The 15286-nt window shown below is 32.4% G+C and overlaps 1 protein-coding gene across 1 annotated transcript; it reads left to right on the top strand.

Moving 5' to 3' along the window:
- The first annotated feature begins 4286 nt into the window (after positions 1-4286).
- Positions 4287-7637, top strand: LOC149553455 (chemocyanin-like). Its single transcript, XM_089788901.1, has 2 exons — positions 4287-4550; positions 6945-7637. The coding sequence occupies exons 1-2, from the start codon at positions 4388-4390 to the stop codon at positions 7439-7441; spliced, it is 660 nt and encodes a 219-aa protein (XP_089645027.1). The 5' UTR covers positions 4287-4387; the 3' UTR covers positions 7442-7637.
- Positions 7638-15286: the final 7649 nt, after the last annotated feature.

Raw genomic sequence — 15286 nt, 5'->3', positions numbered from 1 at the left:
CTTGTCCTATTTTTGAGAAGTTTGTCTTGGCTTTCATATTTGAGTTTTTTGTTCAGAGGGTTTCATTTTTCAAAAAAATTTGTATTGAATCTAGGGGGTCACCATTTTTCGATACACTTTGAGCCCAATGGACATTGTCTCAAAGTGCCCAAAAACCCCTATTTTCATATAAAATTTGTCCAATTTGGACACAGTTGAAATTTGAGGCCAAAAAATTTGCTCCTAAATTGGACACATTTCCAAAGTGACAATTTTTAGATTTTTGGCATGCAAATTGACATTTTTATTCAAAACTCTAGATTTTGGGTATTTCTTGAGATGGCAATTTTCTAGATTTTACATATTTTTTGAGGAAATGATTTTGTGATTTTTGGTATGCAAATTGATATTTTTTGGTCACACAAATTGAGACAACTTTGGTATAGAAGTGGCACGCTTCCTGAAGTAATTTCTGGTGTTGTTTGGTACAATTTTTGAGACATTTTGGCACAGAGCTTGAGGCAGCAAATTTTTTCCCTTTTCTAGTGCTTTTTTGACCTAAATGTGATATTTTAGTCATAACCTACTCATCTGAACTTCGTTTTTCAATCCAAAAGGAGCACTGGAAAGATGATTCTGAGCTTGTCATGACAGTGTGGTTTATTTGAATTTTTTATGCTATTTGGTGGTATGTTTTGGCTATCAAAGTCAGAAGTAAAATTTTGCACTCCAAGAGACATATTTTGAGACATTCAATTTTCTAGATTTTGCTCCAAGCACATCCTATGTAGTTGTTTGTTTTTTCTGCATTCTGATGGATATCTTAGTTGTTTTAGGTCCGAGGATTGATTTTTTTGTTTCAAGTGATTTTTCATGGGTTATATTATCTATTGTATCAGCCTTTTATCTCTTTTGATCTTTGTTGACACCCTTTTGTAGTATTTTTGCAAATGCATAGAGATAAAGTGTCACTATTGCATTTTAGGATCTTGCACATCCTTGTGTTTTGTTGTACTCACACTACATTATAAAGTGCATTGGGGGGTTTCATATTGGCCATATTCGTCATCTTCCTTTGTCAAGTGAGTGCTCCTTCCACGACATTAGCTTCATTATGTGTCGATGACATGTGCCATTGTAGGTGTTTGTATTTCTTTTGCACTCTCAATGTTCCTGGTTCTTCTTTCTACAAGAGATATTGCATTCAGTTTGAGTATTCATGTCTTACCTGTCAACATTATAGGGGGGTCACGTTGGTTCTATTTCTTTCTTGGTTTGATGGAGTGAGCTATTTATTTAGTATTTGATCCTATGCACTAAGCAATTGTAGTGGTTGGACACTTGTGCATTTCGCTGAGATGGATCATTTACCATATAGACATTCTTTCTTTCCCATTTTTGGAGGCCATAAAAATACCTTCCATCTTCGATTGATCATCTTTTCAAACTTAGTCTTCTCTACATGATCATGTTTTATACAGTGGAGATTCTTCAGATTAGCAATTTGGCAATGTTTGTAGCTTCATGCTTCACTTGTGTTCTTCATTATCATCATTTTGTTCCTATCTTTCGGAACATTCTTTCCATCTCTTTTTGGAGTAGAGTTTTTTCCATATGGTTTCCTCTATTTCTCCTCTTTTCAGAGATTTGCTAGCACTTGGGTACCTCATCAGGTCTTATTGTCGGGACCCAAATTTACTTTCAGCAGTAGTTTCTAAATTTTTAGCTACTCCTTAAGTTTATCTTAAAAGGGGGTGTAAGAGTAATAAAGTATTTTCTTATTAATTAAATCACAGTCACTTGTTATCTCTAATTTATTTAAGCTAAACTTTAGGCATATAATAATTAATTCTTTTATTAATTATTATCATGCAACCTAGGTTATGCCTGTTAGGGTTTTTATCTCCTTTTATAAGGATTGATCTCTTTGTAATTGAAATTAATTCAATTTTGATATTAGCAATCTCTTTTTTTGGCTCATCAAAAATGTCTCATCTATGGATCTAACAATTTCAACCTCTGTAACTTTTTGCTTCTCTTTATGTGTCAGGTGTTTGCATGCAGGTGATTATTGGTAGCTAAAGTATTTTCTTATTAATTAAATCATATTGATTTAATTAAGTCACTTATTATCTCTAATTTACTTAAGCTAAACTTTAGACATATAATAATTAATTCTTTTATTAATTATTATCATGCAACTTAGATTTTACCTGTTAGGGTTTTGATCTCCTTATATAAAGATTGATCTCTTTATAATTGAGATTAATTCAGGTTTGATATTAACAAACTTTTTTTTCGCTTATCAAGAATGTCTCATATATGGATCTAGCAATTTTAGCCTTCGTAGCATTTCATTTCTCTCTTTTGTGACACATGTTTGCATGCAAATGATTTTTTTGGAGCTATGAGGTTGATCTTTCATCAATTTTGAAAGTTATCTTGTGTTGTTTAAACCTTTTTTTTTAAGTTCAATAAACATTGAATCATGTTAGGTTATTTCTCTTGGTTTCACAAACAAGGCATTACATGCAACATAAAAAATTCCTCGCTTATAGTATAATTCACATGAATTATTATGATAAATGATAGATTTTTCATGATCACTCTACTAGATACATCTACATCCCTCTTATCCTGCTCCTCACTATGTGACAATGTTGGCTTGTCCTTTGTGGTCTCATTGTCCCACCTTGTGAGCAACATAATAGACATTTCCCCATCTCCTTTCTTGGGGGGAAAGGGCCATATTTCCTTTTCCTATCTATATGGTAGAATCCTTTCTCCTTTTGTTGACTTGATTTCCTTTTATATGACATATTTTCTTGCATACATTGTGTTACATAAGGAATAGCATCTTGAGTGCAATTTTGTGTTTGCTTGAAATCATAGGTCTAGTATAAATTAAAACCACTTTGGAAGGCCTAATGATTTCTTTTTCTATTATTTTCTTGTTCAAGCCACCCAATATGCCATATGATCTTGTATTCTCTTACATATATTTATTGTGTTACATAAGGATTAACATCCTATGTACAATCTTATGCTTGTAAGTTCATATTCATTATAAGTATCTCTCATTTTGGGTATATATTGGATATTCTTTTTCATTTCTCTCAAAGATTTGTTATCTCTTTGTTCCCTTTGTGACCACTAAATAGGCATAACATGGTATCCCTTCATCTACTTTCATTTATCTATAGATTTGCTTTATTTTACAATAGAACACCTTTAAATATCTATTAAGAAAATTTTGGCACCCTAATTAGACCCCTTATTTTATTATAATATTAAAAGTGCCTACGAAATTTATTTGTAATTATTTGTAAGATGCCTAAAATGAGGTAGTGTTGTGAAAAACATTTGTGAAGAACTAATACAAGTTTAAATTATTTTACTTCTTGAAATACCTCGCCTATATGCTTCTCCTTCATTACAATAACTGTTAAATACACAACTCTAAATATTTACTTCAAACAAATTAATATGCAAATTAACAAATAATGAATACAATAAGAAATTGCAACTCCAAAGATGTTAAAATACAAAATAATAAAAGTTATACATGACTACATAAATAATTAAATCCAAAGACTGCAATTAACCCAAAAAAAAAAAAAAAAAATTAACAAAAAAAATTTTTAAAAATAACTGAATCAATCTCAAAACTAAAATATCAAAACCAACTTACTACAATATTAAAAAAATAAAACAAGTTAAACACTAAAATTGTACACTCAAAAGAAGGCCAAAACAAATACAAAACAACGAAAACGTGTACTTCACAATAATATAAACCTCCAAGATAAAGAGATGCCTTAAAATTTGATGTCCTGCCCATGTGCAGGCATATAAGGCAATCTCAACTTTCCTTTTTCCCTGTCAAGTGATAAATGCCACCCTATATCATGCTAACGTAATGGCGTGGCCTTTGGTCAACCATCTTTAGCATTGTGTCAGTACAATGTACCATAATATACATCATTGCCAAACATTAAACATTAATGTATTGTCATGCAATGCAAAACTATTCTGGCATGGGAATATGTACCAAACCAGAAAAGAAAAAGAAAGCAGTAGGTGGCCTCGAACAAAGTCCACCCCAAAAACAATACAATGCACAAACAAAACAAACAACATTCACATGCCAATAATAATATAAAATCCCTACCAATATAAACAAAGCATGATCCTTGAAGCAGTTATGTCTGCGAGATTCTGCCTTCTGTCCTTCACTACCTATTCCAAAAACTTTTCTATCTACTCATATTTTTATTTAACAATATGATCTGGCAATGAATTGAATTCAGTTCTTGCCCCAAATTATATATGAGCCATCTTCTGTTATTTATCCAAGGAGACAAACATCCTCCTGAGATTATAAGTTATCATCAAAAGTGGGAAGATCATGGCGAGGATGACACTGGTGGGAGTCGCCATTGTAGCAGCCTTGTTTATTCAACATTCATGGGCAGCGCAATATAATGTCGGAGGCAGCCAAGGATGGGAAGCTTCAACAGATTTCAAGACATGGGTCTCCGATAAACAATTCAAAGTTGGAGACGCTCTCGGTAAGTTTAAAGCTCGGACATTTTCATTGCCCGTCAAAATGGTTATACAAAATCAGCAAAATTATCCAGAGTGAAAGTGAGAACCAGCAAAATTATGGAGGTCGTGTTATGCATTATTAAATTCTGTTGAGACTGTATTAGCTGTTTGGCATTGTGTGGATTTAATCTTTGTTTTTATGTTTCTCTCGTTTGTATCAGATTGTGTTGCGTGTAGAATGTCAGGTTATGTTTTTTAACAGTTGCCTTTTATCTTTTAATATGTACTCTGAACGTGAAAATCCGTATAATTACGGACAATTAACATGAAAAGCAATTGAAAGTATTGAAAAATTACGTTCGTACATTGTTAAATTAGGTTGGGACTAACTCATTGTTCATTGTTTAGTATTCTGTGGATGTGTTCTTTGTTTTTATGTTCTCATTTAGTCTCTCCGGGTGCAATTTCTACTCTTTTTAATTTTTTGAAGTATGGATAAATCAGTAAAATTATTGAGAAACTATAATAATGCATTGTTAATTCTGTTGGGAGTGTACTAGTTATTTAGTATTGTGTGGGTTTGATCTTTGTTATTATGTTGCTTATATTTGAAACTGTTTCATTCAGACTCTCACAATGCACCTTTTCACTATTGGTCTCTTCTTTTGTGAAGTATGTACAATGGAAATGAAATTCAGCAAAGTTTTTTATAAATTACATTAATGCATTCTTAATTCTGTTGGGACTGTTGGGACTGCACTACTTGCTTGCCATTTTGTGTGAGTTTGATCTTTATTCTTATGTTTTTTTGAGTTTATTTCAGACTATATTTCATTTAGACTCTTAAGATAAACTTTCTTACTATCCACTCTTTTTTATTGTGATATATGATAGGCACGATAATCAGCAAAATCATGCATGAAAATCAACAATATTATGCACCTTAGGAAGGAAAATCAGCAAAATTATTGAAAAATTATGTTAATGCATGTTTTAATTTAGGAAGGAAAATCAGCAAAATTATTGAAAAATTATGTTAATGCATTTTTAATTCTGTTGTAGACCGCACTAGCTGTTAGCATTGCATGGGTTGATCTTTGCTTTTGTGTTTCTCATGTTTGTTCGAGACCCGGTCCCATTTACACTCTTAGAATGCACTGTTCTGCCCTAGGGGCAAACTGAGAACTGAAATCAGCAAAGTTGTGCATAACAGACATGAAAATCAACCAAAATATTGGAAAAAAATGTTAATGGAACTGCAATAGATGTTTACCATTTCATAGGTCTGATCATTGTTTTTATAGTTCCCATATTTGTTTTGACTCTGATTGATTTAGCTTCTTAGGATGCACGTCTTAACCACCCACATCGCGTTTTGAGAAGTGTGTACAATAGATTAGAAAATCAACAAAATCATTTATAATGAGCATGTAAGTCAATTAAATTATTGAAAAATTAAGTTAATATATTACAATATTCTGTACATTATACAAGTTAGATGTTTTCATGTTTACTTCAGATTGTCTCATTTAGATACTTGAGGTCAAGGTGCACTTTTTGACCATTCACATTTCTTTTTTAAATTTGGAATAAAAATTATAAATCACGGTTGACTGATATCAAATTATTTGTTTAAAAAGTTTCACTTATAATTTCCATTAAAAAACAAATATTTATCTAAACATACCAATACCAAATCTGTAAGTTCTTCCAATTTAAAGACAAAAATTTACTATAATGCCCTGCATTAGTTATTCCCACAAAAAAATTAAATAGATTGATCTAAACACATCAAGTCTGAAAGTTCTTGCTATTTAGACAATTATAACACACCAAATCTATAATTCTTACAATTTAAACAATTATAACATACCAAATATGTAAGCTCTTGCAATTTAAACAATTATGACTCTGAGATTATATTAGCTGTTCTCACAGAGAAATTAGACAGATTGTTGATCCAAACCCACCAAATCTGTAAGCTCGTACAATTTAAACAAATTATTGATCCAAACACACGAAATTTGTAAGCTCTTACAACTTAAACAATTATAATAGAGAAATTTACTATATTACCCTAAATTAGTGACTCCCTCAGACGGATATTAAATAGATCGTTGATCTAACCATACCAAATCTGTACGACCTCATAATTTAAACAATTATAATATAAATATTCCGACAGACAAATTAAACAGGTATTTGCTCTTAACAAACCAAATCTGTAAGCTCTTAGCAATTTAAACAGTCATAGCATAGAAATTTATTGTAGTTAGATATTATCAGAAACAGAAATTAAATAGATATTGGATCTTAACATTTCAAACCTGTAAGCTCTTGCAATGCAAACAAACCCTACCAGAGAAATCCACCATGATGCCCTGGATTAACGCCCTGATTGTTTTCGTCCCCTGCAGTGTTCAAGTACACGAGCCTTCATACCCTAGACGAGGTGAACAAAGCGGGGTACGATTCGTGCTCCACTGCCAACTCCATTTCGTCAGCAACAGACGGAAACACCGTGGTAAACTTAACGACGCCGGGGAAGCGTTACTTCATTTGCGGTTCAGCGGGCCACTGCACGGGCGGTATGAAATTGGAGATCGACACTCTTGCGGCCCTAGCCACGGCACCGGCAACGGCACCAGCCACAGCACCGGCAACGGCGAAGGCACCTACCATTCCGTCCTCCCCAACCCCTTCTGACGGTGCCCCTACCACAACCGCCATGACTCCTTCTGAAGGCGCCCCCGCCGCAGCCAAAGTTCCCTCCAGCAGCGCCCTTGTTCCATCCACTACTCGCACCTCAGGTTCCCCCACTGATTCCCCCTCCACGCAAAACGCCGCCATCGTCAACGGCATTTCCGGCTTTGCCCTTGCAGGGACTGCCATGGTTGCTTTTCTCATGCTCTGATTGATCTTCTTCTCTCGCATTTCATTGTACGGTTCAATTGCTGTTTCGATTCTGGGAGTCTGCATTGTGCCCTTCATATTTGTCGGAAATGAAGGGCACGTTTTATTTAGGGTTTTCAATTCTTTCTCCATGACTGCAATGTTGTATCTTCTGAGATCATCTCCGTGAATAAAGCGCTGTTCTATTTTCAAAACAATATCGTTACAGACCTATCGCGAATTCTCTCAGGTTTTTCAAATTAGCCCTATTTTAAATCGGAGTGATTATCGAACCATTAAAATGCATGCACAACAATTACGTGGAATTCAGATAAAATTGTTACGTGTTTTCTATTAAATTCTTGTAAATTGCAAAATGATTTATGTGCTTAGTTTGCTAGGAAAAAATTGTAATGTTTGGTACTAGAGCTTTAATGTTTATGGAAAAGGTAGGGGAGAGGGACGTGAGGGCTAACCTCAGTCAACATGTAGTCGCTACATGGGATATCAAAAGACTTTCGTTTGTTATGGAAATATAAAATGGACATTGAACTACCTACAATTAAGGTTTGAGGGTGTGACATCACTCAACTGGTTAAGCACCTTGTGAAATGTGTCCAAAAAATGACTTTTTAAACATTTGACCAAAGCTTAATCTAAAAATCTCTAATAATTGAATTTAAAAATATCATTTGGTGTTAATTTAATATTGAATAACTATATGAATGTCAGTTTGCCTTAGAGATTTGGAGTAGGGTCTGGGAGATATTTGGATTAAACTGGGTAATGAAAGACAATATGGGACAATTTTTGGAGAATTGGAGCTATCCCTTTGCTCACCCTAGATTGAATTTGTTATGGAAGATGATTCCACCATATGTGTGTTGGTACATACGGAAAGAAAGAAATAACAGAATATTTAGGGAGGAGAATAAACCGGTGGAGGTGGTCTTTAGAATAATGGAGAAATTGTTGAAGGAGAATTTAAGAATGGCTAGATGTAAGATGCCAAAGGAGGAACCAAGTAGACAAGAAGGGCTAATGGCTGAAAAATGGGGCTGTCATGAGGATTTTTTCCTATTTGATAACTCAAAAATAATGAAGAGACAGAAAACGAGATGGAGACCACCCACCCTTTCACATTTTAAATTGAATTTCGATGGTGCTGCTAGAGGAGGAATAGGAGCGGCAGGAGGAGCACTGCGGGACAGGAATGGTGATGCACTGTTGGTCTATGCTGAGAAAGTGGGAAATGGAAGCAATAATCTGGCCGAGGCAATGGCATTGTTTTGGGGCCTTCAGCTAATTAGGGAAATGCAAATTAAGAAAATAACAATTAAGGGGGACTCCAAATTAATCATTGATATGGTCAAGGGAGTTGCCCAACCAGGATGGAATATTCAAAATATCATAATGGATATTAAGCAAATGTTAGAAGGGATGGAAAGTGTTCACCTGCAGCACATTTATAGGGAGGGGAATAAGGTGGCAAACGCGGCGGCTACTGAGGGGTTTAAAACTATGACAATCATGTGCTAGAGGGATATGGTTGATCTCAATGATGATATTAAGTCATTGATAACCAAGGAAAGAGGCGGGAATATTATTCAATTATGATTATTAAATTTAGAGTTAGGACCAATTTTGGCAATTTTACAATGATGTCCGCTAAATTTAACAAAGCTCTATTGGGAATGAGGAGACGTGGCCGTACAAACAAAATAAGGAGTGAATGCAAATTAAGAGGGATGTCATTTCATAATTATGGAAACACATTGCGGATTTCAAATTACACCCTATTTAAAAGTACGAAGGATGTCATTTATCGGCCTGTTAGAGATTTTCGAGGTGTGAAAATAATGATGCTATGTAATCACGAACTCCATAATAATTTCGAATGGGATTTTGAAACTTATCAAGCACAAGTCTGAAAATTTTTTTGGTTCAGTGTTAAAGGGCTTAAGGCGAATAGTAGTTGCAGAGATATCGTAGAAGAGGAAGTTCAAATGCTGATTATTGAAGAAGGGGAGGCAGAAATTAGCGGAATTGAGATGGGTGGGGACCTAAATAGGATGGAGCCCACGAAGGTTGAGAACTTCAAAGATAGGATGGCCACCTGGTTTTTGCTAAAAGAAGGGGGTTTTTATCCCTACATGCAGTCGATGGCGGGGTATGACGAGAATTGCAACCTCCAATTTGTAAATGAGTGGAATGACAGAAAGGTCACCACCAATGGAATCGCCTTCCAAGTGACTAAGGAAGTGATTTCCATGGCGACTGGCCTTTCAATGAGGGGGGAAAAATGGAAAAAGGTCACTAAAGCTGTTGACGAGGCTAGCATGAACAATTTCTTTGCAGAAGATGAGGAGTCAGTTTGATATAGAGGAGGGTTTAAAAGGGACAAGCTGCCAGCCCCATGGGACGATGTGTGCTTAGTTCTCATGAGATATCTGACGCTGGAGGGCAGGTTCGGTATCTGTTACTACTACCATTTCCCTTTGTTAAATCATTTTAGAAATAGGGATTTCATTTCTATCCCATTTTATCTTCTACATTCTCTTGAGGATATGGTTGCAGATATTAGGGAAAAGAGAAGTAAAGGGCAAAACTATACCATAATCCATCAAGGCCTAATTTTTTGCCTCTACCAGTTTCACCTTACCCTGTGTCCCCCGAGGGTGGTGGTGGTGGTTGACAACCATTGCCACTGCCAAAATTCACCCCCGAGCACTAGTACTGGTACTAAAATTCACACCCCTCACCCCTCCCCTAGCCGAGAAAAAAAGAAAAAGAAAAAAATGGATATAGTTGTGGAGCAAAAGGGTAATAAGAAGATAAAAGTTGAAAAACCTGTAGAGGTGGATGAAGAGGATTCAAAGGAGGAGGTCAAAGGTAAGGCAAGGAGGAGATCTGGAAGACTTGCCCAATCCCAGGCAAGGCATAAACAAAAATCCAACAGATTCAAGGTGGAGGAGGTTGAGGAGGAAAACTAAGAAAATAATAAAGAAGAAAGGGAGGAGGAAGAACAAGGAGGTAAGAAGGAGGTGGAAAGAAGTATAAACTCGGAAGATAATTCTATTGATAATGCACAGACTCAAGTTTCTACTTGTAATGCTGATACCACGGAGGTTACACATGTTCGCAAGCTTTTCCCTTTAGCCCAAAACCTTCTATGAAGAAAGTAGTAAAATGGATACCTCCCCTATAACCATTTCATCCTTGGCCAAGGAAAATTTTAAGGTTTTTACTGATCCTAAGGTTTTGCAGGATAAAATCTAGGTCCAGAATACCAAGGAGGAAACAAGGAAGATGGAAATGGAAACTAAGGAAGAGACCGAGGAGCAGGTGGAGCAGTATGCCAAGCTGGAAAAGAGGGTTAAAGTTTTAGAGGAAGGGTTCTTTACCTTCTCTAAATTTAACTTCAAAGTCACCCACGCCACGACCACCACCCTCCAGCTGACGTAGGAAAAGGAGGATACTGGAATGGACATGGAGGACCATAAGTTGCTCTTCAAATTCCTTGCTGATGACTGGTCTTGGATTCTGTTGGTTGCGAAGGGGAAGGAGAAAAAATAAATTTAAGATTTTTAGTTTATTGGAATCCTTGGATCTAAGACTTTTATGTTTATCTGTTGTTTTTGGTTTTGCTAGTATCCAGCTGTAATTAAGACTTGGTTTTGGCATGTTTTGCCAACGCTTATCTGGTTGAACTTGTGTAGTATTAGATCTTCTGGACTTTTTAGTTTAGTTGTTCCTAGTATTATGTTGTTAAGTTTCTAGTTGAGGACTCTTTGGCTTTTCAATGTTTTAGATAGTTTTGTGCTTGTTGGTGGACATTGTTGGTAATGTGCTGGTTACCAACTTTTTTCTTGTAAGGGCTGACCCCCTAGTTTTGGTCGCTTAATATTTTAAAAACATATATGCAACTTAAATGGACCAATTGGTTATTACTCATCATAAATATTTGTTATGTATCATTTTTATATTAAACACAAAATGACAAATACTCCAACACGAGAAATTTATTTGTGGTTACAAAAATAACACATTATTATATTAAATACAACCTATACCCATCACAAAGGGACAAGTAGTTGAACACTAAACTTTGTTGACAATCTCACATTTTATGAGAAAATACAAGACATTTATTATCATTCACCTTTTATATTTGTGATGAGACATATTGTTGATATGATTTACTCTTTGTATATGCATTGCTACCTCAATAGTTGTACACATAAAAATTGTATTTGTACATTAAGATATCAATGTTTATTTAAATGAGTATCTTATTTTATTAAGTGGGCATAATATTTTTTAAGTGGCACACATATATTAGATAGCTATGATATTTTGTTTGAGACAAAAAGTTATTTATTTCACTTATTAATGAACTCATTTATTTATTTTTTCTATACCATTTATAAGTTTCCATGTGTTAAGTATTGATCTATTTTTTATCAACATTTGGATTTTTTAAATTTACAAATAGATCACTTAATCACAATATATAGTAAAAATTTGTCGGAAGATTGGATAAAATATTCACAAGACGACAATCGACTATTGAAGACTATTGAACATGCTCAACTATTAGTTCCTCTCGCCTATGCCCATAGAAAGATATATAATTGATATTCATTGAATTGCACTAGAACACATAGGAATTTAGATGTTTAATACTTTATTTTCATAGCTTAGATGCATATTGGAATCTCTTTGTGACATAGAAAGTTTATTTAAGCAAACTTCTTGAATTGGTTTTTTTAAGAAATAATTGTTTTAGATATAGTTGAAATAACTAATATTAAAAAGTTATAAAAATAAATTAACATTTACTCAACCAAAAAAAGTTTAAACATTTGAATTTTTAATTATTTATCATATACTAAGATTTGAAATTTATTCTTACCCTATCATGTTATCTCTTATAATAAGATATTTTTTAAAATCTTAAATACTTTGCAATTCTTAATTAAAGAATTCTAGATAAATTTCAAACAAAATTATTAGTTTTAAAATGTTTAAATATAATTAGTCCATAGGCTTTTAATGTGGATTGTACTTTTTGTCTGACAATTTTGTCTTGTATCGTAAACTACTTTAAAGTCACAAAACATCCTTTAGAAATCCATAAAATCATTTTCTTACAATTGAAAAATATGTTTTAAGAAAATGGTGTCCAACATTATATATTTAACAAAAAAAATTGAAAAAATCTTGCTTATCTATATCTTAGAATGAGTAAAATAATTATTACTAATTATCTTTCTTATTAATCAATTTGAAAATAAAAATAAATAATAACATTATAGAAATTAATAGCATAATTGATAAAATTAATTGTATAAAATTTTAAATTATGTTTTTTAGGTTAAAAAGTATGTATGTTTTTTGATAAATTATAGTATAACAAGTTTATTTCTTTTTTGACTTAATTATTTTTTAATCAATAAAAACAACAACAAAAATATCTTGATTGATTAAAAACAATTATCATAAAATTTCTTTTTTATTAATTAAAAACAATAATAATATTTTGAGTAAGTAAAATGTGTGTGTGTGTGAGCGCACGCAATTATAACATTTAAAGAAAATAAAGCAACACAATGGTAAATTGTGAGTCTCTTAACTATGAGGTCTTGGGTTCAAATCCAATTGAATTTAATAAATAATAATAATTAACTTGACTTTGGCCTCTTACTGATCAAAAAAACATTTAAAGGGAAAAAATTAATAATATCTTCAAAACTTTAAATAAAATTTAAGATTACTTTTTACATTAAGAATTAAATAAATATTTTCTCTAAATTTTTATTCTTATAAAACTAGTATAGATATCTTAAATAAATCTATCTAATCGATTTAATCATTACAATTTCAACAAATATTTTATGTGATGTTTATTAAATTGGTTTTTTAAAATATTTTATGTTTATATTAAATTTAAAATCTTGATGTGTATATGGTTGTCAAATTTAATTTAAAATGATAAAAGTTAACATTAACACACTCACACTATCTCACTCCACCATTTTTGTCATTATAGAATATCTATCAGCTTTAAAAATAATTAACATCTATTTAATTAATTTAAACAAACTTAGTATACTAAAGTTAATATTATTTTTATATCAAAAATTAAATGAATATTTTTTCAATATTTTTATTATCATTAAAAATAAATATCAGGTATTTAATTATTTCAAAAACTCCATAAAAATTCTATAAATAGAAAAGGTATGTGTTGTTTTTTACTTTGTCTTTTTTACTAATCATTTTTAAAATTAAAATAAACAATAACATTGTATAAAATAGTAGATAAAATGAATTGTATAAAACTTTAAACTTATGTTTTGGGGATAAAAAAAGATATGTATTGATCAAATAGAGTATTAAAATTGCAAAATATTATAATTCCAAAAAAATCTAATTCTAATTAAAATAATATTCTTGAATTAAATTAAATAGAAAAAATATAAATATAATGATACATTTAAAAAAACTAAATTTTTATAATTATTGAAAAATTATATATTCTAAATTTAAGATTACTTTTTATATGAACAATTAAATAAATAGTTTCTTAATATTTTATTTTTCATTAAAAATTTATTATCTATTTAATTTTATTTAAACAAACTAAAATATAAAATTTTTTATATTAAAATTAAATAAATATTTTCTCAATATACAATTATTTTTCTCTATTTGTTAATAAATTCAATAATTAAAATAAAATATTTTTTATTAAATTAAAATATTAAAATTAAAATAACAATAATAAGCATGCTTGAGTTGGAGTAGTATTGGGATGGGTGACCTCCCAAGAAGTCTTGGTGCTTCACCTCTCTGACCATCACCTAGATCCAATGAGTGCTAAGTGTTCCATTTATTCTCATGAGAGATGGATTCATGTGTGAATCACTACTCGTGATAAACGGGTCAATGAGTTTGACTCAAAAACTACACAGTTAAATCCTGATAGCAATATCATAATTTGACTTGATGTGGAAAATATCTCCTACTTATCAATTGATGAGCTTAAGGGGCTTTCTAATGAATGGTTCATAAGGCACAATATTTGGTGAATGTTTTGCAAATGGGCTTGCAAGTAGAGTGGGTTTAACCATGGAGGAAACTTTGTAGTTAGGCATGCTCAAGATGGAGTAGTATTGGGATGGGTGACCTCCCAGGAAGTCTCGATGCTTCACCTCTGTGAGCATCACCTAGATCCAATAAGTGCTAAGTGTTCCATCTATTCTCATGAGAGATGGATTCATGTATGAATCACTACTCATGATATATGGGTCAATGAGTTTGACTCAAAAACTACACAGTTAAATCCCGATAACAATATCACAATTTTACTTGCTATGGGAAACATTTCCTACTTATCAAAGTAAAAGATGTTTGAAAAAAATATTAGCATTGTTCTTGTTTTGTGTCCTCTATTTCATCATAGGGATCCTTGCCACCGGTGTGTCAAGTTGCAATAAGAGAGGTAACTAAATGTTGAGGTTTCTGAGCTCCTCGAGACCCTCCACCATCGCATTATGGAAAACCACATCATAACTCTTTTAGAAGGAACAAAAAAATTCATCATTTTAATGTCGCTAACTTTTTCATCATATTTTAATTTTCGACACTGAATTATGACCGACATCCCCTTACAAAAATAGTCTATTGGCTAATTATTATTATGAACTATTATATTTTAATTAAACTAAGAGAATTTGTTCATAATATACTTCTTACATCTTGCCTAATTCTAGTAGGGCATGGGGATCTATGAGCGTAGAGTACTTGAAATCACTTTCATAATAAGCCCAAGGTTTCATGAACACCCCTCAATACCTTGTTA

This window comes from Cupressus sempervirens, chromosome 6 (assembly GCF_028749045.1).
Source record: "Cupressus sempervirens isolate cs-2001-9-10 chromosome 6, ASM2874904v1, whole genome shotgun sequence".
In the NCBI taxonomy this organism is placed as follows: domain Eukaryota; kingdom Viridiplantae; phylum Streptophyta; class Pinopsida; order Cupressales; family Cupressaceae; genus Cupressus; species Cupressus sempervirens.
The sequence above is the reverse complement of the archived record's forward strand: the minus strand, read 5'-3'. Positions and strand labels throughout refer to the sequence as shown.

Coding starts and splice junctions, on each gene's coding strand:
- LOC149553455 (XM_089788901.1), top strand. CDS start 4,388: ATGGCGAGGATGACACTGGTGGGAGTCGCCATTGTAGCAGCCTTGTTT. Junction 4,551..6,944: donor CAAAGTTGGAGACGCTCTCG/GTAAGTTTAAAG, acceptor CGTCCCCTGCAG/TGTTCAAGTACACGAGCCTT.